The 25,391-nt window shown below is 40.9% G+C and overlaps 1 protein-coding gene across 3 annotated transcripts; it reads right to left on the reverse strand.

Moving 5' to 3' along the window:
- Window positions 1-1,859: 1,859 nt before the first annotated feature.
- Window positions 1,860-23,705, reverse strand: SAMD8 (sterile alpha motif domain containing 8). Of its 3 annotated transcripts, none has more exons than XM_035138671.2 (6): window positions 23,510-23,705; window positions 13,068-13,657; window positions 9,115-9,210; window positions 8,198-8,315; window positions 6,566-6,716; window positions 1,860-5,520 (listed from the first exon to the last, which is right to left on the reverse strand). In XM_035138671.2, exons 2-6 carry the CDS (start codon window positions 13,643-13,645, stop codon window positions 5,216-5,218), a joined length of 1,248 nt encoding a protein of 415 aa, XP_034994562.1. In that variant the 5' UTR covers window positions 13,646-13,657; window positions 23,510-23,705; the 3' UTR covers window positions 1,860-5,215. The 3 variants fall into 3 exon arrangements, with proteins under 3 accessions (XP_034994562.1, XP_060131014.1, XP_034994560.1); XM_060275031.1 differs by having other exon boundaries at window positions 13,068-13,650; window positions 23,506-23,626; XM_035138669.2 differs by lacking the exon at window positions 23,510-23,705 and adding an exon at window positions 16,313-23,495.
- Window positions 23,706-25,391: the final 1,686 nt, after the last annotated feature.

Raw genomic sequence — 25,391 nt, forward strand, 5'->3', positions numbered from 1 at the left:
TTAGGTCCAGTCGTGACCGACTCTGGGGTTGTGCGCTCATGTCGCATTATTGGCCGAGGGAGCCGCCATATAGCTTCCAGTTCATGTGGCCAGCATGACTAAGCCACTTCTGGCAATCCAGAGCAGCACACGGAAACACCGTTTACCTTCCCGCTGTAGCGGTTCCTATTTATCTACTTGCACTTTTGACGTGCTTTCGAACTGCTAGGTTGGCAGGAGCTGGGACCGAGCAACGGGAGCTCACCCCGTCGCGGGGATTCGAACCGCCAACCTTCTGATCATCAAGCCCTAGGCTCAGTGGTTTAACCCACAGGACCATGAAATGCAAATTCAGGGAGTCTCGGCAGTCCTAGTTCATAATCTTACCGTAAGATCCAGTAATTAGTAGCAACAATTTTTTTTGGACATTCCTTCATGTACCTGCTTTGTCTCATTAGAAATGACCAAATGACTGCTGTAGACATGCAGAATTAACCCAACCCCAGTGAAAAAGGAGAGGCAGCCTGCTCTGTATATAAGTACTGTTGGCTCACAGGAGCCTTGAGAAATTGAATTCTCATCACTCAAGTCACTCGCTTGTGGCATGTAGCTTATGAATGACCATTCTAGATCCTGAAAATTTTACAGTGTAAAAGCTGGACTCAAGGGTACTGGTCTGTAGTGAATTTGGTCTGTAATAGATGACTCTTCAGTTAAAAGGTGTCTCTGGCGTACTGTGTTTAAAAATAAAAATAACTTTTATATTTAATGCTTAAATTGTCCTAACCTACATATAAAGGGGGGGGGTTAAAATATGTATAACACACAGGACCCAGTCATCTAAACATTTTAACTCACCTTAGATTTTATTTAATGTTTCAATAGCTTAATACAACAAATACAAAATATAAATTAAATCAGGTTTCAAATTTGAGCAAAATCCACCTTTATTTACACATCTGTGCTTCAAACATTTCTGCAGTAGGAATATTCAAGCCTTCAAATAACACTATGTTTTCTAGGGGCAAGAAAAGAGTTCCAAAGGAATGAGTCTGTGCCAAGCACCAAGTCAAGAACATTCAACCAGCCTTTGTTCTCCTCGTTCCCTGGTTACACTGAGCATTTACTGTATGACAGAAATAGGACTGTAGAACCAAAACCTTTTTAAATGGAATCTCAAGCCATGTCAGGTCTCTTGGAACACAAGCAGAGGCCTCCACTACAATGGAAATGAATTCCTTGATATTAGGTCATCTTGGTATACCCAGAAAGGTTTAAAGATGTCTAGGGACATCTCCAGACTGTGCTTGGCTCTGCAATCTACTCTGGATGAAGTTAAGATCTCCCAGTTTAGGACTTCACCAACAAAACAAAACCACGCAAAGATGTTCTCAGTTCCTAAACAAAAAAATGCAGTATTATAATTTTTTACACAACCCAATTTCGTCACAGTGTCTTTAGGCACGGCACTGTTATATAAGTCAACACTTAGAGGATTCCTTTGCATTAATACTTTGTGCTTTCCTTTACTGTACAAGGAGTAGTTGCGAGGATAGCTGGGTATATAAATATATTGATTTCTGCCAATAAAAATTTATAATTAGCACACTACAGATTGAGTAATGAATTCTATACTGGGGGTAGGAAGGTTTGAGTATAGTATTGGTTTATCCATTTCACAGCAAAGTATCAAGGAAATAACCCAAAATTTATTTGAGGGGGGGAAACACCTTCATCAAATTGCAATGTAGTGTTAAGGATACCTCTTATCAACAGTCTGTATCAAGTCACAGCATTTCAAGATGGGCATCATTTGGTACCAAAGGCAGGCAGACATATCTCACTTGGTATAGACCACAAAACTACAAACCAAAGAGTGGGCAAAGCAATTTGAAGTTGGTTACTGTGCACTGATATTTGGTAAACAGATGAGATGTTCTGGTTATTGCTTGGAATCTTTCAGACGCCTTGCTCTGAATTTTGTCTCCTTTACCACCAGCATTCCATACACTAATATACTATACAAAAACAAAAAACCCACCCCAGTGCCACTTGGTAGTCTGACATAAATGACAAGTGCAAAATGCTTTTCTAAAGGTTGTTGTTTAAGCACATTCAAAACAGAAATGATAAGAATTCCATACCTTACAACTCTCCAAATTGGGAAAATTTTGGGAGGGTTGATGTGACATATCTTCCCACAGAAAATACATGTGGAATTAAACCAAGGAAGATATACAAAGTATTATATTACTATTTTAAGTACAATAATCCCTAGGATGGCTAGTTTAGAAGTGCAAATATAGTCCACAAAACGACTTCTAGGAAGATTTTTTGGGGGGAGGGGGGGAATGTATTTCATACTAAATACTATTCAAGTAATTGTTTACTTACTACATCAAAAGCCAAGATGTTCTGGTTACTACTCTGCTCACCTCTTATCTGATTCATCGTGTGAAGTAAATCTATCTAATCTGGGTCACAACTGACTGCAAGTCTATGCATATTTCCAAGTAAGTCCCACTGAACCCAGGCTTTGCTCTAACGGAAGGTTGTAAACTAGGGTGAATCCTCCTCTGTGGTGGTGGTGGTGGGGAGTCCCTGCACATAGAAAAATAGCAGCTATGGGAAAAGGGTTCTAATAGTCTCCCCTTCCTGACGTTCTAGTTGTCTGTGTGGGTTTAAAAATAAAAAAACGGGGCAATCCTTCATTCAGCCTTAAGTGGCATGGCCCAGGCGCACCACCTCTGTTAGAACAAAGAACATTGCTCCAAGTAAACAGGCATAGAATGACGCTGCATGTCAAATCCCATAGGAAGCAGCTGCTCTTAACAATAACCGGATGGAAACCATTGTGTTCCTTTGGACAGTTTAATATTGTGCAGCCTGCAATGTAATGTAGACCTGAACTGTAAACTTTTCAAACACACTGTTGCGGGTGTGCCCTTTTCCTTTCCAAAAGGAATCTGTAAACCTAGGGAGAGGCTGTCTCCGTCGTGAGTTCCCAGTGGCATTTCGAGAGCTGCTTTAAGCAGCCGACCATACGTGCCTTCAAAGGATGCTACATTTCCCCTTTCCCCATGCAGCAAAGACCGGGGAGCGCGGTGGGAAGAACGGGACGGTTTGCCACTGCAGTTGGTAGAAGCACCTCAGAGCCTGCCTCTATACTGGTGACAAAAAGAAGACCATAGTGCATTTATTATATATACTTCTGGACTACCTGCTGCCCAGATCTTCAGACACCAGTCAGTGCATACTAGCAATTCTGAACATATCCTGTGCACCTTAAAAGCCAAAGCAAAAAGGAACGTTTCTGCAAAATGCATTCAGCTGGATCACTGACTCTGCAATAATTAGCAGTTTGTGAATAATAAGGCATGCTCCGAGACAACAATGTTTTTTTTCCCTTTTCAAGTGGCACGTAAAGATACTGGAGTGGTCATTTAAGTGTATAAATATTGTAATACTGTGATGAGATCAAGTAAAGCCAGAAGCTGTACAACAGCAGTTATATAATTTGCAGCTACTTCTAATTTGCAGATTTGCAAATTTAACTACACTTATTTCTAATTCATCACATTGGCCCGTGCATTTCTGCATATAAGTATTAATCCATGTGCAGCAGTGTTTTACACAGAACCAGAAAGGAATGTTTACACGGTCTATTATCGCAGTCTTAAACAAAGGCAATAAACCTGACACCCTTTACTTCTCTTTAGAGCTAACCTATTAGTAGCTCTCGGCTATAAGAGCAATATATACCTTTTAGGTCTGGTTCACTTGTTACCAGGAAGAGGCACTGGGGAAAGGGCATAACTGGCTGCCAGTGGCAACACTGCATCATATAACTTCTACCTGAAAATTCAGTGTAATTATTCAAAAGATTTTCAGCATACAAGATAGCTGCTGATCTTCTGTGTTGTAGACACTTAGTGTATTGCATGGAAATGTTCCAATAAATTCCTGCGATAGTTTGGAAAAGCTTACATGGCCATTTGAAATAGCAATGTCAGCATCAACACAAACTACCTACTCTGAAATTATCTATTTCAAACTCATTCTTGAATCTATGTGCTAATCACAATTACTGTTTTAAACTAAGGTGTCCTTTTTTGAGCATTTACAAAAGATGGCTTAGGTGGTTAAATGCAAACCTGAGCAACTTATCCAAGTTATATTTCACAGAAAAATGTTGTGTGTTCCTCGACTGCCAAGTGCTACACTTTCAGGACTCCTAATACTTTAAGCTCCAGCTCTTTTCATGACCATAAGAAAACTCTGTGAAGAAAGTGATATCTACCACAAAGGTTAAGCCAATTAAGGTAGTTTAACTTGCAAGAACTAAGAATACAAAGAAAACATTCAATGAATACACTATCCAACATTCCTCAGCTAACCGATGAAATTTCAACATCTGTTAATGCTACATGGAGCCTTATGACAACTGTGGTAATGGGCAAAGTAAAATGATTTGTATGTACTTTCTCAAAGCCACTGTTCAAAACCTCGTCATTTGCCCAAACAAAATAAAAAGAACACCACGCTTTTCATTTATCTCCTGGGACATCGTCTGCTACTACCCCCAATTTTATGGTATTCTTCTTCTAAGAGCAGTGTTTTAACAGCATGCAGAGATTTTTGTTAGTGTTTAATACTGTGTTCAGAAGGAAGAGTTGTGGCACTAAAGCTAAGTCAACCTCATTTCAAAAAGGATAAGGTGTTTATTTCTCACCGATTTACTGAAATGTAAACAAGGAAAACCTCGGGATGGTACAATAGCATGAAGTCATGTGATCCAAGTCAATGAAGCTCTGTTCACGGTTGTCGTTTGGGTACCAAGACAGCAACTTTGCCCCACACAGCACAATTTCTTTTACTAAAGGCTTTGGGGCCCCTTTTTGTCAGGGTGCAATTCCCTCTCATGATTTCCCCTCCCAAATTGCACCCTATTCTCATTAGGCAAACAATTATTTTAAAGGTATGACACATGTTAGTTTTTGTTTGAGACAGCTAGATAGGTTGCACTTGATGTTATATAGATCCAATGTCTTTCCTTCATCCAAAGACAACTTGAAGTTCTCCAGACGTTAAAGAATTAGTGGCTTAACTTTGCTGCATTTCGACGGGTGCCTTGTAGCCTTGCTGCACATGAATAACATACCCCTTTTGTGCAGCTGTTCCCGTAGAAAGTTAATCACAAATACTTCACAAAGATGTGAATTCAAACTAGTCCTCTTTAGCCAATTAACCTTTTCAATATCGATGGCTTTGCGAAGGGCCAGCAATACTCATTTGGAACGGTGCCATTTACGTTGCATTCAAAAAAAGAGAACATAGGAAACCAGATCCTGGCCCTCCTACTCTGTTGATAGGCTCTTGTATTTGCCAGTGTGTGGTAGTACAAAAATAGTCTCGTGGTGATGTAGAAGGCAATGAAGACATCTATGGAGTAATGTTCATGGGCTGCCAAAATGAAGAAGATCCCAAAGAGATTCAGCACCCAGGACAGTGTGTGCAAGAAATTCCAGCTTCTTGGCGTATCTAAGGAATAGAGAAGAGCATTCAGCCAATCACAATTTATCAGGTTTTGCTATCATATGACAAAGGGGTGCCCTGGATTGACCTCCAACTAGGAGCAATCAGGAAGGTTAGCTATTGTCTTCTGGAACTGTCAGCTTCCACATGGCTGCAGAGGGTAAGGGAAGAACAATGCCAGTCACCAGCCAGAGGACCAAGGGCTGCTTCGAGGTTCTTCCTATTTCCTTCCATAAAGGGAACGACAGCAAGGCCCTCACTAGGGCTGGGCATTATCTGGTTTTCAACATTGTGATATATCCTCAGCTAAACATCATGATAAAATGATGTATCACGATGTCTGAAATAAGGTGGAACTATGCAGAGGCATTGGCCGGCTTCATGGTTTCCCCCACATTTGGATTTTGGCATAGCAAACACAAACACACACACACCATGATTCACAATATATAGCCAGGTCAAAAATTATAAAACCAATATCACAATATGGATTTCAAACCAGTTTTGGACAATTTATTGCCCAGCCCTAGCCTTCACTGAGCTGAAAAGCCCATTTAATAACTTGCCTTCTTGTTACTTTGCATTCTTTAAGACATCTCCCCCGCAACACTTTCTTCCTCCACTCCTCTTTCTTGGTGTCTTTTAGATTCTAGGATGGCCTTGTGTCTTTTCTTTGACTAGCTTACTCATTTGCTAGACACCAATTAAGCACTGAACACAGTAAGTAAAAAATCCCCATCATCCCCCCCCCATGTAGCAATAAAACATTGTTTTAATGTAACATCAGTACACGGATCATGAAGTCTGGTGAAACTGAAATTTGCTTTGCTTTCACTTTCTAAACAGGAATGACAGATATCTGAGCATTCATAGCCATTTTAATCTAGTCAATCACAAATCCCACTGCCAGTTAGGCAGCTTTTGTCCCCCACAAATGCTTGTTTTCCCTTCACTGAAACCTTCACCTGCTATGTAGGAAAATAATTCACAACACCAAGATGCAAAAAAAGGAGTGACATACTAGATTCATGATGCCATTTCTTGTACTTACATTCAGTGACAAAGAAGTTGAGCATGGTTAGGACAACCGTATGGCCGCTGAACATGTAGTCTCCACAGGTATGTACTCCTGTTAGCGTCATGCCAAACCCACTCCAGATTGCAAAGGCTCGCTGAAGTTTTGCCCACACGTTGCCATACAACTAGAAACAGAAGTGTGCAAAACAAATAAATGAATAAGGAACACATCAAGAATACTTGAGATGATCTATCAACTTTAGAACAGCACTGAATTGGCCCCTAGTTCACATAGCATGGTTTCCATAGGTAATTGAAACACAGTTCATTTTGTTTGTACATTTGGTCTATTTACATCTACACTTAAAAATACACACCAAGCATCAAGTCTCCAGGATTTTCCCTACTTCCCACAAGGAAAGCACCAAGCTTTAACCTTCTTAGAGATATTCAGCCTAAAAATACATGTTCACATTTTGCCCCTGAATGCATCGTGCTCTAAACATACACATATATAATGTATCTTCAGAGTAACATATAATCAGGTTAGAAAGGATGTACTTTCACAGACCTTGCTCTTTCAAACACTCTTTTCCGTTTTCCGAATGCATACAGTTTTATCAATATTGAACAACTTAGCATTTTAAAGTGTTCAAAGTGCTCCATATACATTCTCTCAGTATTCTGTGCAACACCCTGTAGGGTAGGTCAGTATTATCTCTCACCCTCTCCTTAGATTGCTAAAAGCACTGAGTGAGTTTGTGGTTGAGAAGAGATTTATGATTGTGTGAGACCTCTACAGAATACCATAAAAAAGAATTGATTCAAGGCTGGAGTAGATAGTGTGGGATCAGTTCATTTCTCAATTTCCTTTAGTCCAGGAGGCAGGATGAGCTATCTAGCTTACTCTGTGGCTTTAAGATGCAGTCATCCCACTCAACTTATGCTACCCAGTATTTCAGACTTCCCAAACCTGGTGCCTTCCAGATACTCTGGACTGCAACTCCCATAAGCCCCTGCTAGGATGGCCAATTGACAAGAATGACAGGAGTTGCAGCCCAACACTATGTGGATGGTACCAGCCTGAGGCTGCACTAGAATTTGTTGCCTTAACATGGAAATATTGAGAGTATTCCAGAGAACTTGTGTTGCCTAAATAGGCTAAAGAGAAAGGCACATTCTGGAACTTTATTAGCCTACTGCAGCAATTTCGACAACCTGCTTTCAACATAGATGGGCTAAATTTTGGGGAGGGACCCTAGTTTGGTGGTAGAGCATATGCCATGCCTGCATGAGGCTCCACATTCAATCAATGCCAGCTCCAGTTAAAGGCGTCAGTAGCAGGCAATGGGAAAGACCTTTGTTCAGGACCCTCTGCCAGCCAGTGGACAATATCAGGTTAGATCAGGCATCCCCAAACTGCGGCCCTCCAGATGTTTTCCTACAACTCCCATGATCCCTAGCTAACAGGACCAGTGGTCAAGGATGATGGGGATTGTAGTCCAAAACATCTGGAGGGCCGAAGTTTGGGGATGCCTGGGTTAGATGGACAAATAGCTACCTTTTGGCAATTCTAATTTGTTTGTCCTAAGTTTACTTCTATCTCAATGCTGTGGCCAATGCAGAAGTAAACCTCAGAATTTGGGTTGGGCAAATGGTTGCTTACCTTTCCAGAACACTGCAGATGTTGGCCTGGCACAGATAATGAGGTCACAAACATTGTAATGCAACGCAACAAGAACACTGTCCCCATAAGACTGCATAACCGCCGTAGAAGGATCGACCTAGAAACAAGCAGGAAAAGTCTGAGTTGTTCAATGGAGGGCTTGGATGCAAAGATGTTAACTTAAGGAAGTTATGGGATGGAAAGTTTTCAGGTCCTTCCTCTGTCTCAGCAGCCCACCCAAACATACTCAGGAATCCCCTCCCCTGCAATGACCCTCTAGAGAGATTTTTCAGAGGTACAAGTGGCTGCAATGGGGAGGATAAAATGGTAACCTTTCCTTCGGGAAGCTTCCTTAGCTTTTCTTAGGATTCACGCTTTTGTTTTGACATGGCTCACATGTTACATTAAACCATGGCTTTAAAACATAAAATTTAATGGAAATGTGCTGGTTCATGCTATTGAAAAGTTCTCGCTCCACTTAAAAAACAAGCTGTGATTTAACATGAGTGAGCAGGGTGCTAGCAAACACAGTTTGGGGGTTCTCGCTCTGCCATCTCTCTCCACAGCAATGCTAAGCACAACCAAAATACATTGGGAATAAGCAATGTGCTACAGTTTGCTACACAAGCCTGGGACCATTTTCTCATACCACCACACCACTTGCTCAACAGTTTTATGGGAGTGATGGAACCACAGTTCCCATTGTTGCACATCAACCTCTCAACATGTGTAGTAGCTGCCATGGATTCAACCTGCTATTTGTTTGCATGGTGTGGACTTTAGTATTCCCTCTTAATAAGGAATCAAGTCTCCTTCTATTTCTATTTTTCTCCAGAACTGCAGCACACGACAGATACACACAAGATCTTCAAACAAGGTTGTCTGCAATTTCCAAAATAAAGGCAACTGAACTATACCTGTGTCTGTGAAGTAGAAGAACGAGCAGCCAGATGTAGCAGAGAACCACACCACATACTTCAGTCATGGCAAAAGCCCACGGTATCCTAGGAACACTAAAAATGGAGGAAAGGAAAATCAAGATGCTATGTGCTACTTTGACATCTGCAATTCCTGGGCAAAAGAAATGCAGACAATGGGTAAGAAGCACCTTACAAAAAAAACAACAACACCCCATTTGATTTAAAACTGAAACTATCGTTTAGGTACCTAATCGCTCAGCATAATTTCTAGCATAGCTGATTGGTTTCAAACAAACTTGGCATTTGCCAGAAAGATCACATTTTTCTGCAGTTTAGTATCTTACCCTTCTTAAGCTTTGCTTTACTGCCCTAAAACTGGGGAAAGTGAAGCAGCAAGAAGCAAAACAGCCGAACCATTTGCTGAAACTTCTGTAGCCTTAAAATCAATGGGTTCAATAGGCTCTGTTGAAACAAACAGATTTTTGGAATTTGATCACTAGACAAAGCAGGAGCTTGTTCTAGTAATCTTAAAAGTGCAAAGGCACCCTTGTTCTATCCTACCCAAGAGGGGGCCCCGCCTTGGGAGACAGTTGGCCTCCGCAGCGCTGGGGAAAGGGAAGGGAGGGAGGGGAAAACTTGGCCTTGCACCATAAATTCACACCATGTATCTACAAAAAAAGAGCAAGAGTCTGCAAGTAATATCTGACAGTTCCAATTTCCATGTCTGCATCCTAAGCATAATCACTCTCTTCAACAGGAGAGAAGCAGTAAATACCAGGTAATTCGATTCAATACTCTTTTGCCAAATTACAAAATCAAAATCTTCATACATTTTAATGGAGCATCTACTGACTGGGGCTAAAGATGCTTTATCACACAATCAAATCAGCTGTCTTTTCTGAACTTCAGTGCTTTCTTGCAATATCTTTTCTTCTCTAAGCCGAGTATACATTTCCTTTTACTATTATAGCCCATTTCTTTTGGACATTTACTTGTCTACACACTCCCTTCTTGTCCTTCACATTTTGTCCACCATTTAACAAATGTATTTCATGCCTGTTTCTTCATTTAACAGCAGTTGAATGCTGCACCATCACCAGTTCATTCTACCACTCAATCATCCTCTTATTTTACAAAATGATAACCTTCTCTTCAATGCACATACTTGCAGGGAGGCTAAGAATGCATACAACAAATAAGAAAATCAAGAGGACAAGTACCTAAAAAGAGCTGAACAGTAATGTGGATTTTCCAGGGGGGGATGAATATTATGATTTGAACAATGTAATTTACATTGGAAAATGTTCCATTTACTCTAGAAATCTTTTGATGCCCTAGTGATCCAATCCAACATATTTTACTTCCATTTAGAAAAAAAAGCTAAGCTTTGAAACAGCTAAGCTTGTTCAACATTGTATTTGTCATTGACATTCATTCATTTTTATGGATATATTTATGAGACGGAACATCACTGGGTCCAACTAACAGGACCACTAAGAACAGAAACTCACCGGCAGCACAAAACCAGAATCAAGTTCTGAACTCTGAGAAGACAAGCAAGTCTTTGCCTGGTATCAAAAGGGGATAAAGAGCACCAGGCAAAGCTCCCTGGGAGAACACTCCACAAGCGGGAGGCCAAAACCGAGGAGGCTCTGCCCTCAGATACCACCTCCTTACCTCCCACGGCTTGTGCATCCAGACAAGAGCAGCCAAACTTGACATTTGCACGGGCAGACACAGACAGAAACAAGTAACCCTTCAAATATCCAGATCCCAAGCCATTTCAAAGATAAGCACGAGCACTCTGAATTGTCTGCAGAAACAGAACGGGAGCCAGTGAAGCACCATTGTTCCACTTTAAGCAGCCAATTCCAATTAGCAGTTTTCAATCAGCCTTCAAAGGTTGCCCCACATGTAATGCATTATGGCAGCTTACTCTGGAGGTCACCAGAGCATGGATAACTTTGGCCAGGCTCTGGAGAAGTGTGTGTGACACAAAGTTGGGAGGGAGCTCACTCAAACCTTTCGGCAGTGGGGTGCTCCCACCGGTTTTCCCAGTTCCTTCCTCTCAAGATTTCTGCCTTCTGCTAGCAGGAATGAAACCTAATAGTGTAGCTTATTGTCCTTCAGCCAGTGTAAAAGAACACTTAATTTTTCAAACACTGCCAGTAAACAGCCGTAAACATTTCAAAATGCTCTTAAATGTCCTTTCCGTGAATATTGTTTTAAAAAAGCACAGAATGGAACAGATACCAACATATCACTCAAAACATCATCTAATCACAAAAAGGAACATTGCAAAGGAATGAGAGCCAAGAGATCAATTTAACAGCTAAAATCTGAGCTACTGATGACCTAATCTGCAATAATAGTTCCTCTTCTATTCAGCCACTTGCCTCTTGTTATTCCATCTACTATTCAGCAAATTGTAATCATGGGAAAGTTTTGGCTTTTTTGCTGGCCTACGAAGTCTATGTATTAACATTTTAGCCTTGTTTTCAAGTGCTTTTGCAAACACTGCCCACAACCCATACTTCTTGGGAACAGAATATGTGCACTGTAACACCACAACAATATGCAATCGCTTCAGTCGAAGCTATTCTGCAGTCACATGCCTTTGCTGCTAAAAGGGTAATAACAAAGGCCAGTCACTGAGACGACTATTGTAATCTTCTGACCTTGTTTTCCTGATTATGGTTTCTATTCTAAATCCTTCCTTGGTGCCCTGATGACAGTAATTCTATTCTAAAGCAATATCTAGCATCCAATAGTTTCTCTTCTTGCTCCCTGCTGGGATTTTTTTACAAAAGCAGTTCTTTAAACAAATAGTGCCCACATTTAGTATCAAATTTTGTAAATGTTACATTTCCTGACTGAAAGTCAATAATAATGCGCCATGGCTAAAGAAAGGACAATTTCACCCCAGCCACCAGTTAAGAGGACCAAGGGCAGTTGCTGACAGATTGCATTCTTCGCTCCCAGCAGGAAAATGCATAAGACTTCCCAGCAGCTCTTGAGATCACTGCTGTAGGGGCAGCTCAGCGTTTTGGAGGCGTTTATAAAATTGTTTTGGAAAATTCCACTTTCTTCTTCTTGCAGCGTAATCTTAAAATGGACTGTGGTTTATTTGTTTCAAACAAGCCACGCATGATAAGGCAGAAATAAACAAGGGCAAACTTTGGTTTATTTGTTGCTTACCTTTCATGGCTTCTCTGAAACAAACAAACCATGCTATCAATAAGCCATAGTACAGCTTCAGTGACCAGAGTCTGGAGGGTGTTGTGGGTGCAAGGACAAAGCATGTTCTCAATTAATTAAACTATTCTTTTAAGACGAACTGTGACTTATCATGATGCGCAAATCAGGCCACAGACAGTTAAGTCATGCATCATGGCTAGCCACTGCACGCTCAAAGAACTGGGGACAAGTCCACCATGAGCCTCTGAATTCAGGGAGAGGAAAAGCAGTGCAGATGTTGTGATCTAGCCATTTCCCATATTTCATGGATTTGCATAGACCAGGCATCCCCAAACTTCGGCCCTCCAGATGTTTTGGACTACAATTCCCATCTTCCCCGACCACTGGTCTTGTTAGCTAGGGATCATGGGAGTTGTAGGCCAAAACATCTGGAGGGCCGCAGTTTGGGGAAGCCTGGCATAGACCTTGAGGTATTTTCACAAAAAAGTGGGAAATAGCTGGTCAATGAATTCCCCAAAGGTGGTGGGAGTTGTTAGTATCCAGGGTGCTTACAACACATGCTTTCATGGAAAAGAAAAGAAAAAAAACTGGGGGAATAATTTTATAAATTCTTATTTTGTGAAAAAATAATATATATATTTTTAAAAAATTAAGAATGGGAGAAGCAACACGAAATTCTGCAAAACACCTAGCTTGGCAGTTTAGCAATTCTGATTTTTAGCACTTTTTCCTAAGCAGGTTAAAGCACTTACCTGTCTAGGAATATGTCTGGTAGTGGTGGGTATGTCTGCATGTCAGGAACTCTCTCGTGCACGATAACCATGACAAATGATGTGAAGCCAAACACAATAAAAACATATATACAACTCAAAGCTGTCTTCCAATACTCTGGGTTCAGTCTTCGCATAGGATGTTTGTTTTTTCCATTTGCATACTGATACTGGTCAGTGTTCAAATCGGCAACAGGCTCACAGTCATCACAATCCCGTTGAACCTCGCCATTGCAAAACCAGTCTGTTCCTTGAAGGGAGCCAGGCGACAGGGAACCAATGGGACTATCACTGTTATAACCAAGCTCTTCCAAAACTTCAATGTGGTGCTTCTGTAACTTGCGAATTGACAACATGAGCCGTTTGATATCACCTAGAACCTTGATTTCCAGAGGAGGAGACCTCAAGTCGTATTCAGTCAGCGTCAGTAATGTAATTCCATCTAATCTGTGCTTGTCACACAAAATTTCCACATACTCACAGAAGCCTTCTTCCTTCAGCCATTTGGCTACATGCCTGGTAGACCAACGCTGAATGCAAAGCTGGCTGTTGCCTTCCATCTTCTCTACCTGCTAAAAATCAGATGTTTTAAAGACCGAGAAGATAGTGCCCACATCAATATAGCATCAAGTTCTCAATGTTCTGGGATATAGCTTTAAAATGTACTTCAGACAGACTTTCCTATGAAGTAACAAAATTACATTGTATTGAGTAGATCAGCTACTCCTGCTTACCCTTTTCAGATTTAATTTTTACAGCCCAGAGACCTAGTGCTTCCCAACTGGTGACTAGACTGTCTGCTTAGGATGGACTAACTGTATTCTAAATCAATTTACTCACCTACAAAAGCATTTTTTCCTGGCCTGTCCACCCACCCACACCTTTCTTAAACAATGGTGGCATACTGATTACATGGAAGAACTGCATTTCCCTGACCCCCATTTTAAAGGAACATTCACAGCCAATTAGTCATGGGACAATTCTTACTCATCTTGAGCAAGTGGTTATTTCTGAACCTGATATATTATGTAAAAGTGTCAAACCCAACTCATTCTGAACCCTGACTTCACTGAGGAAGTTGACCATGTGACGCAATGCAGGCCATTCTCACTGTGGAGGAACGGCACATCTCCAACTAGGAGGTCCTCTGCTGTGCCGTGTTTTGCCTTTCCAGACAGCATCTTCTTCTTTCTTTTCTACCCACCCCATCTCTAATAGCTCTGTAGTATTACTGTTGCTATTATTATTAATTATAAAATTTGTATACCACGCTTCATCTGAAGATCACAGGATGGGTCACAACAGAAAAGTAGAAAACGAGAACACAAAATACATAAGAAAAAGGCAAAAACAAGAAAAAGCTTCAAAAGAATTGGAAAACCATGGTGGTAGGGTAGAAAAGTAAGCGCAGCCATTTCTGAGATAGCGTAAGCCTGTGTATACTCTGATTATGGCTTCAGTGTCCGTTAACTATTAGGAAAATACGTGCCATTTTTACAGTAACGTCTACAAGTCAGTGTTAGAAATTTAGATATGAAAGCTAGGAGCTAAATGGCACCTTGAACCTAGGTTATGGGAGCAACAACAGAATGTCCAGGCACATATTTTTTTAATAAAAAGAACAAAATGAAAAAGCTGAAAATGAATGAACTGCAGTCAAAATATTATGTTCATTTTTCACAAGGTCTAGTCCTTCCCATGCCTTCCCCCCTAATATTCTTAAGTGGGTCTCTTCTCCAGTCTTCAGAGAGTAGCTGGAAGTGGGGAGGCAGAAAAAGCTCCCCCTTTCCTTCCACTCTGCAGCTTTAATCTGAAATCTTAGGCGCAGTACTGCACGCAGAGCTCAGAAACTGCTTGCGCTAATGAAATTCCCTGTTGCAAAATGCACCTAGAACAATGGGAGTTTTGAACACTGCTCCAAGTTCAAGAGATGCTGCTATCTTACCCTCCCAAGGGCAGGTACCCTCACATCACACTTCACCTGTCCAATCAGGCCCAGTATACTCTCAATGTCATGTAATCTTTGGAACACTAAGCCAGAATATGATCAGAGGAGGGAAGTGGTGATGCTCATCATGGTAGTCAAAGTAAATATACAGGTACAAGTGACTAACATGTCTACATTCAGAAACATGCAAGGAATCTAACTGCCACCAAGCCACCCAAATGCTGACCTCCTTGACCCAAACACTGGCATTTGTGCTGATGAGTGTGTTCTTCTAAGGAATGTTAGTTGGTTTTGGTCTGAGAAATAGGGCACAGAGTCTTGTGATATCTTAAAGACCAACACATTTATTATGGCATGAACTTTCATGGGCAGCACCAGAGTAAGGTCTGTTTCTTTTTTAGTTTGGATGATCTGCATGTGGAAACCTCTCTCTGCAGTGACAATAAACTGCCATGAAAACTTAGATGGTGCTAAGGGCAGGACAGAAATCTGTAGATTCTTACTTAAGAAACTTACTTTACTTACTTACAGTACTTAAAAGAACAATTGCAACAAAACAAAAACTCCACAATCTCAAGCCTTCAGAAGATCACTTGCACATTCATGTAAAGGTAAAAAAAGGTGAAGGACCCCTGGACAGTTAAGTCCAGTCAAAGGCGACTATGGGGTGCAGCGCTCATCTCGATTCAGGCCAAGGTAGCTGGCGTTTGTCCGCAGACAGCTTTCCAGGTCATGTGGCTAGCATGACTAAACTGCTTCTGGCGCAACAGGACACCGTGACGAGTGCCACAGCCCACGGAAACGCGGTTTACCTTCCCACCGCAGCAGTACCTATTTATCTACTTGCGCTGGTATGCTTTCAAACTGCTAGGTTGGCAGGAGCTGGGACTCAGCAACCGGAGCTCACTTTCTCATGCGCATTCAATACATTCATATATCACTTAACCAAGAATCCACTTTTCATTTTCTACTGACATTGCAAATTGAGTTTCAACATTTTCTTGCCTGAAGGGTTACAAACGCTTCAGGTTACAAACTCCGCTAACCCAGAAGTAGTACCTCGGGTTGCGAACTTTGCCCAGGATGAGAACGGAAATCATGCAGTGGCAGCAGCAGGAGGCCCCATTAATGAAAGCGCGCCTCAGGTTAAGAACGGTTTCGGGTTAAGAACAGACCTCTGGAACAAATTAAGTTTGTAACCCGAGGTACCACTATATCCTAATCCTTACTTCAACCAATGCAGACAAAAGGTTCAGAGAAAAATAAAATACAGACTCACCAGATTATTCTCAAGATTTTTCAGAAAAAAAATCAGAAGACAGATACCTAAAGGGTTGACCAAACAAATGCTCTTGATGCACAAATGCTTCAATTAGGACTCCTTTAGAAGAGATGTCAGACAACAGGTTCTTTGCTTGGCAAAGCAGGAAAAGGAGCACCATCCTTCAATTTTCACACAGTATGAGTCACTCACAATGCTGATCAAGCATACATACACTCATACATCAAAGGTCACATGTGATAAGTCTTGTACTTGGGAGTAAGTCCACAGTGAATTCCAAACACTGGAAAGGTGGGAGGGTCAAATGACTGAAGAAATCATGCTCTCTCAATGGACTTCCCAGATAATTTTTTGTCAGTAGCTGTTTAATTTTTTTCGCTACATTTGTACAAGAACATGCACTCAAAGCATATTACAAATCTTGTGTAAGGAACAGTTAACTTAACAATTATTTCATACAGCTCCAGAGGAAACAAACACAACAGTAAAAAAATAGTAGATGTCAATCTGTACTGTAAACCAGAGACATTACAATAAACAAGGGAAACTCCTGCTCTTAGGCCCATAATCAGTTGCAAACAGTGTTACAAACTGAGATATGAAAGCTAGGAGCTAAATGGCACCTTAAATCTAGGTTATGGGCGCAGAAACAGAATGTCTAGGCACCCTTTTTTTAATAAGAATACAAAGCTGAAAATGGCAGCTAAAATATTATGTTCATTTTTCACATGGTCTGATTCTTCCCCTGCCCACCCCCTCATATTCTTAAGAGGGTCTCTTCTCCAGTCTTCAGAGTGTAGCTGGAAGTGGGGAGGCAGAAAAAAGGTCCTCCTTTCCTTCCACTCTGCAGTTTTAATCTGAAATCATAGGCGCAGTACTGTACCCAGAGCTCAGAAACTGCTCACGCTAATGAAATTCCCCATCGCAAAATGTGCCTAGAACAAAGGGAGCTTTGAACACTGGTTGCAAACCAGAGAAACTGTCATGGGAAATACATGTAACCAAGCCTACACCATAACCTGGTCTACTGACTGCAACAAAATGCTTCTTCCAAGCCTAATTTCAGTGAGGAAAAAGGACTCTGTGGATGCCAGAGGGAAGCACTCTGCAGGTAGGTGTGGACCTTCTGAAACCATGTTGATGACATCTGCAAACAAGTTTCACCTGCTGGGTTCTACACAGGGTTAGGCCAGCACCTCAAAATAGAACCAACTACATCTAGACACTCATCAGAAGAAACACTGTGCTATACATGTTGGCTACTTAGGTAAATACCACGGCTTGCTCTTTCAAATAAATTTACTGGGGAGTAGGCCCTGCTATTTGAAGCAATACATTTGTCCCCATTTCAAGCAACACGTGGCCCACCTTTCCCAAGATGATCTTCATAACTGCACTTGAAACAAAGCAGTGGCACAGGAACAAAGAGACCAATCAAAATAAAAAAGCCAAAGGAATGTGTTCCCCCAGCTCTCAGACAGAAGAAACTGCAAACAGTTCCAAAGAATTTCTATCTAGTTTTGGTTTCTAATAATTAAAGTTGGATTACAATATCAGAGACAGTATCTATCAAGCTTAGTCATCATTTGGGACTGGTCACGTTTAGCAGTAAGGCTACCAATTATAGTAGTAAGGCTACCAATTATAATCATTTCAAATATGCAGTAGATGTGTAACAGCTACAACCTGGGAAAGATTCCAAATTTTATTTGGCCAAATATGGCCAAAACATCCAGATTTTGAATTTATTTGAATTCCTATGAGATCTGTGCAGGGTAGGCTAAACATCCTCTATTTGGGGTTTTTCTATGCAGAGCAATAGTAAGAATTCAAGATAAGATAAGCTATCTTTATTGTCATTGTCCCCTTGCGGAAACAACAAAATTACTCGGTTGCTACATCCACTCAGAAGTAGCATTCCGCATAATCCAAAATTACTACAAAACCTAATTAAAAACAGTAAATATGATACAAAATAAAAAAGTAAAATATCAGCAATACAGTATTAAAAATTTAAGCCATCAAATCCACCTACCCCCCCAAATAAAAAATTAGAGACCTACACGGATGTTTCCTTCCAAAATGCTTGTTTCCAATTCATCCAATACTCTTCCTGAAATTCCTGCCCCCTGCCTGATTAAAAATAATTGTGTAAATTGGTTTTACAACTATAAAGTTTAGCCAACTATAGCAAAGTACAAAGACTCATTAAAATACACACTGCCAGTACATATAAAGAGCTGGAACAGAGTTATGGAAGGAATAAATACCCCTACTTTTACAAAATACAGAAGGGATGTGACTACTGAGAGACCATCCAAGTTATTACACTTGGTCTGGTTCTTAAATAACTGTCATAGCCACTTGCTATTCACATTCTAAGCAAGACAGATTAATTCATGCAACACCTACTGTATTAAGTAAACTGCACCTAATTTGGACAACAGCCTGGATTGAAAGTGGAATGAGGTCAGGAGGGGCTGTGCTGGTAAATAGACAGTTGGAAAACACATTCTTATAACAAATAAAGCTGTACTCGATGGATGTAAGGATATATGACATTTGACGAGAACTTTAAAGTTCAAATCAGAATGTGGAGAACAAGAAGAAGAAGAAGGAACGAGACATGAGAATGCTCTTCAGGAGGTCCAGACTATGGGAAGCTCGGGGGGAATAATTTGAACTACAATTTGGCTCTCTCTCTTTTTAGTTAATTGTTTTTAATTGGAATATGATTATATGTTAATTGGCTGTTTGTATTGGAAAACTAATAAAAATGATTTTTTAAAAAAGTTAACTGCACCTAATTAAGTATTACAACCAACTCTGTAACAACTCCACTGATATACTGTATGTCGGTGGCAACCTATTGCTTTTAACCTTATTGAGCATGGTCCAGGCCGTTTGCAATGGGTACATGACTGATGCTTTGGATGTTCTGCTTGTCTACTTATTTAAATTGCTTTTATTAACAGTGATGTTACAAGGCAAGCTAAGGTTTGTTTTAATAAAACAGATATAAATAACACAAGTTATACCTGAATTTTCAGAAGCTAGTTAAAAAGTACATACAGTACTGTGCTATAAAAACTGGATTGTGTGTCTTCACTGGCTGGTTACACTGATCTTTCTTTTATATTTAGTTACCAGGATATCCAATCCGATATGGCTTTCAAGAGAAAGAAGATATTGAGCCTCCTGCAGAGGGAGAGCTTGCCAATATACTGTAGAAAAGGAACATGTTCACACCTGAAGCTATCTAAGTTTCAAAACTATTCACATTCAGCTGATACAAAAGAGGCAATGCTGCACAATACACAGAAATCCTTGGCAGGGGAACAAACCTCGATTCCTCCAATTTCTCAAAGTTAATGACACTATTTGATTTCTCACACCTGTTTGAAGCAGTGATATGCCAACTCTAGATAGCAGAATTACTCCCATGATCTTATATTAACAGAGGACCACCATTTAACAAGCAAAATAATTGCAAGCAAGTTGAAGGATTAAGAAACATTAAGGGACAGGTCAAACAAAAGACACGACAAGTTAATGTCCATAATAAATGTCTACTTGGGTATATATGAAAAGCCACTTGTCCAAATGTACATAAATGTTTGTGCGTTTCACAGAGTATGCCATTTTTATGCAGTTCACTAACCAATCTACTCCAAGGGCTAAGTATGTGGAAGCTTCCACACTTCTTTGCCTTCCTGGTCCTCATTACAAGTGCCAATGTGTTTACTTACTCCAGGAAGAAACACTAGCATAGACACACATATTTCAATGAAAATTGATCTTAGGACTGCTGACTGATGTAATGACAATCTAAGTTTATATTCCAAATGTTAAATGTTTTATGAGTATGAATGAGTGGCATAATGCAATCTATACATTACCAAAAAATGTGATATTGATAAGCAGCAACATCCTCAATACATTCCCCTGCTCTACAAAGGGGAAAAAACGAAAACCTACTTTTAAGTAATAGCTGTGCTTTAATCATCATTGTCCTACAGATCTACTGAATAATATATGGCAATGATTCGCAGGCTGAATCAGCTCAATAGCAAAGCAGATATACACTAGACTAGAGCAAGCAGAACTGCATGATCTTTCTTCATTTCACGCAACAGGAAAAAGCTGGGAATGCCCCTTTGATTCTCTGCTAAGCAAGCTGCCACAAGTTTTCCTTACATTGGCAGCACCCTTGCAGGAAATCTGAAAAAAGGAATAAAGTTTAACTCAGCAAACCTGAAGAACAAACAACTACAACAGTTCCAAGTAATGCAAAAGGCATCGAAGGGAAATTTATAGTAACCCAAAGCTTCTGTCACCTATCTGGTAGACACACAGCAATGTTACTTGGAAAAATACAGGCTTACTTTTCAAGTAATTCTAGAGTGTTCCCCAGCATATAAAAGTATGCAAACTCAGAAAGCTAACCAAGTTATTTGAAAGGCATTTACTAGTATTGCTACTAAAAATTACTGGGCATCAATAAAAAAGAAGAAGATGTGACACCAACTAAAGCAGTATGGATATGATCTTACAATTTGATCTCTCCTGCAGGAATGAGATATGAAGAATGAAGGAAAAATGGTTTCCCCCTATTTTTTCAATGGGGAAAAATACATTGAGGAAAAGTGGAAACACTTTTACACAATACTTTATCTCTCTTAATGAAAAGTGGAATATTTGCAAGATCAACTTGTGTAGTGAAGTACAATGCACATATTATTCCATGAACCCTCACATTAACCGGTAGGAGCTGTCCCAGGATACAGCAAGACTTCCTTACAGAGAAGATGGCAGGACTCACCTGCAGGCTGCAGCCCTGTTATTCTAATTATTTTAAAGCCCTTTCACCATCTCCCTTTAAAGCAGCCTGGGAACACAGAACAAAAGCTTTTACAGCTTATGAAAATACTTGGATAAGATACAATATTGATTGCTGGCACTACTAGCAGCTCTCCTCCCATGCCAAATAGTAGCTGGGAGGCAATTTTCCTCTGGAGCCTGATTTCAAGCTCATAGCTGCCAAATTTTCCTTTTTCTCGCGAGGAAGCCTATTCTGCATAAGGGAAAATCCCTTAAAAAAGGGATAACTTGGCAGCTATGCAAGCTGAAGGGTAAAACCCCTTCATATTCTCTGCCACCCCAATTCTGATTGCCTCTGCAACTGCAAACTGCAGTTTAAAAGATTTCTGCAACACTGAATTGTTTAAATGCTTCATGCAACATGAAGTTTGTCCCAAACCCACTGAACTTCAAATGCCAATACAATACAGGCTGTTGTTGATTACAAAATGCAACAGCCAGAGCACATGTTGTTAAACAGCATGTTGAACATTTAAGTTCAGGTAAAAGATAGCATCTCAAAGGCAGTGATCATTGGTGCCAATTAGGCCTGCAGACACAGTCAATATTTTATCTCTAATAGGTTGGGAGGATATGCTTTCCTCCAAGCAATTTCACATACCCATGGACTTATCCATGACATCAAACCCCAAAAGAGTTTCATACAAAAGACTGTTTCCAACAAGAGTTAGCCAGGTACCCTTGAAATGCAGAAGAAGGGAGTGATTATTTCCCATCTCCTGCCCTTTTGCTCCTGGAACCTGGTATTCTAGAAAGCTGCAATTGTACTCCAAAGGTCCAGGGGCATAAAATAAAAACAAAGTTGTACCCCCCCCCCCCCTACAGCATATGCAGCGTTCAAAACTCCCATTGTTCTAGGCACATTTTGCGACAGGGAATTTCATTAATGCAAGCAGTTTCTGAGCTCTGGGCACAGTACTGCGCCTAGTATTTCAGATTAAATCTGCAGAGTGGAAGAAAAGGAGGACCTTTTTTCTGCCTCCCCACTTACAGCTACTCTCTGAAGACTGGAGAAGAGACCCTCTTAAGGATATTAGGGGGGTGGGCAGGAGAAGGATTAGACTAAGTGAAAAATGAACATAATATTTTAGCTGCAGTTTGTTCATTTTCAGCTTTGTATTCTTGTTGTAAAAGCGAATGGATCCAGGCTTTCCTCAAAGTAGAAAAAGAACAAGGTGATCACACAGAAGAGTGTACCAGCAGCCACTCCCCCTGTTGGTGCACATCATTCTGGCCGCCCTGGAGAGGCTGCTTCCCAGACACGAAGGTGCTCTTCAGTGAGCAATTTAAAGCTGCGCCTTCTGCCAAAAAAATAATTCTGAAAAACAACCCTGCCGGATTAAACTTGTAAAGTTTGGGATGTTTTTTTGGGTGTGTGTGCATGTTATTGGGTGGTTGTTGTTGTTTTTCTTCTGATTATGCATTTTGTGGTTTTATATTCTGATTGTATTGTGTGAACCACCCCGAGACCTCCGGGTATAGTGCAGTATATAAATTCAACAAATGAAAATAAATAAATAAAATAATAAATAAAGTGTCATCCAGCCTACCTATCTTGTGTCCGGAATACCCCAGTAAGCTCACAAGCAAGGCAGAGATAACCACCCAGCCAGTGCTGGAGCAGGGCTGTTTTGCACCCCTAAACCAGCCTATTTTGCAGCCTTAGACCACATTATTTTGATTGATTCTATTTCCATGCCACTTTTTATTCAAATCAATCCCAAAGTGGCCTACAAACAAAAGATAAAAATAACATAATGAAACTTATGAAAACTGTGTACAGCATAAATGGTATAGAACACTTAACAAATCATCGGTAAAACAATCCCAAATAAACAATTACCATCTATGTTAACACTATTAACAAAACAACTAAAAAAATAAGCTAAACATCCCAGTTACGCCCTTAGACCAGGCTATTTTGCACCCTTAGGCAAGGCTACCAATTTGTAACCCCCCCGCCCCCAATCAATCAATTTCTAACTTCATTTTTCAAAATCAAGTATCTTGCAGAAACGATAGCATCCTTCAAAATATAAAATCCTTCGAAATAGGAAAGCCCGCGCCCCGACAGATAGAACCCGCCACCCCTTTTCTTCGGCTCCCTCGGGAGACGCAGTAGCTAAGCCTGCGAAGGATAGACTGCTCCCGGCTGTGGAAGCTCCCTTCGGCTCCACACAGCAGCGGTTGCGAAAGGCAGAGCCGGTCGGCCGGCCAGCGAACGAAACCCGCCTCCGTCGCCTCCCCTTCACACGCCCCTCAGAAGCCGAAACTCCCCTCGCAAGCGCCGAGGCCGAGCCAGCCGGAACCTACCCGCTCCCTCCTCGCCGGGCGACGCGGCCCCGCTACGTGTCGGTAGGGAGAGGCCGAGGGCTTCGCTTCTTCGGTCGCCGCCGGTGCGTCTTCGCCATCGCACGGAGGGGTCGCCACTGAGGCTGAGGTGGCTGTGAGCCGGCGGCAGCAGGGACTGCGGAGCAGCTCGACCCTGCCAGGCAACCGACCCACCCACTCACCAACCGGTCGCGGCCACGTAGCGGAAAAGGCAGGACCAGGCACTGACGCAGCTTCCGCAAGAAAACAAACAAACGAGGGGAGGAGACGGGGAGCGGAAGTGGGCGGGGCTGACGGGAGCCACGCCCATGTCCCCACCTCGCCTGCGCGTGCAGGATTCGCGTGCAGCCTGCAATTATAGTACTGTACATATGTTTGGCTTAAAGCAATTAATCAGCAGTCTGGTCTGGTGCAATGCATTTTTTTGTATTTGTTTTCTTTATCATCATTATTTTATTTTGACAAAGTAATAATCATAAATAAATAAGAATAAAAATGTGACCATTCCATTGTAACTATCCAACCTCCCAAAATGTCAACACCTCTTGCGATGGTTTGACCCCTTTCCGTTTTAACTGTACAAGTTTGACGAACACCCTCTATATCTCTTCCAGATCATTTCTCCTTTGTATTCCCCGTCTTACCTTAATGGCACATGTTACCGTAATTTATCATTAATAACTATATCCCACACCTCTTTATAGCATTCTTCCATTTTATATTCTGCTTGCCCCTTTTTTGAATTTGTTTTCTTCTTTTATTTAATAATTAAGAATAAAAATTTGCACCCTGCACCTGAGACCATTCCATTGTAACTATCCAGCCTCCCAAAATTTCAACACCTCTTGCAATGGTTTTGCCCCTTTCCGTTTTAACACTACAAATTCGACAAACACCTTCCAGATCTCCTTGAAATCATTCCTCCTGCATATTCCCTGTCTTACCTTAATCACAGGTGTTAATTTATCATTAATAGCAATATCCGACACCTCTTTATACTGTTCTTCCATTTTATATTCTGCTTGCTCCTTCCACTTCCTAGCTATCATAGTTTGTGGGGTGCAATGCATCTTTCTGAAGAGCTCAGCATTAAATCTCAGCACGGGATGCCCAAGGCATGATGGAGAACAGCACCAACCAGGAGAAGGTAGAGATGACATTTTACAAGGGCAGGAAGAAACACCACAGGCAGAATTAATTGCCCCACACAGGAAGGAGGATATAGTTTGAGTGCCTCACTTGTAGTTCTATAATGCGTCAACACAAATGGAAGTTATTACTATTGCAGTTGTTGTATAAGGGATTATGATGATGACCGGAATGTAATGGAAATTAATAAGATTTTGGAATGCAGAAAATCAACCATCAATTCTCACATGCGGGTGGCCACCTAAATAATATAATTAAGTATTTGAATGATTGGTTTTTAGTAATTTTATTATAGGTTGGTGTTGTTATAATGAGGCTTTTATTGGAACGTAATTGAAAACTAATAAAAATTATTATTAAAAAAATAACGATCTCAGGACAGGGTGTTGGACTAGATGGGCCCCTGGCTTATTCCAGCAAGCTCTTCTTAGGTTCTGAATATTCATTCATTCTTCTTCTTCTTTTACTACTACTACTATTTCTACTTCTTCTTCTAATGGATATCGTCCTTTGCAAAAAGAAAGAAAAAAGCTTCATCTTATGCTCTGTAAAGCCCACCTAAGACTTGCAAAATCTTCTTTTCTTGCACTGCTGCTCAGCTTGCCCGTCCAATCCATGGCAATAATGTCTGAATGAAGAGTGCTTGATTGAGAGGGAATTAAAAGCTCCTGTGCAAGAGAACGCATGAGACTGGAGAGATAATCTCTGGCAGAAA

The sequence above is a fragment of the Zootoca vivipara genome, chromosome 5, assembly GCF_963506605.1.
Source record: "Zootoca vivipara chromosome 5, rZooViv1.1, whole genome shotgun sequence".
In the NCBI taxonomy this organism is placed as follows: Eukaryota; Metazoa; Chordata; class Lepidosauria; order Squamata; family Lacertidae; genus Zootoca; species Zootoca vivipara.

Bases quoted from the DNA above. Each gene is read 5' to 3' on its own strand.
- SAMD8 (XM_035138671.2), bottom strand. From the start codon at position 13,645: ATGGAAGGCAACAGCCAGCTTTGCATTCAGCGTTGGTCTACCAGGCAT. The intron at 9,211-13,067 runs GTAAGTGCTTTA...CTCCATTTTTAG, and splicing joins CCAGACATATTCCTAGACAG to TGTTCCTAGGATACCGTGGG. The intron at 6,717-8,197 runs GTAAGCAACCAT...TTCTGTTTCTAG, and splicing joins ATCTGCAGTGTTCTGGAAAG to TTGTATGGCAACGTGTGGGC.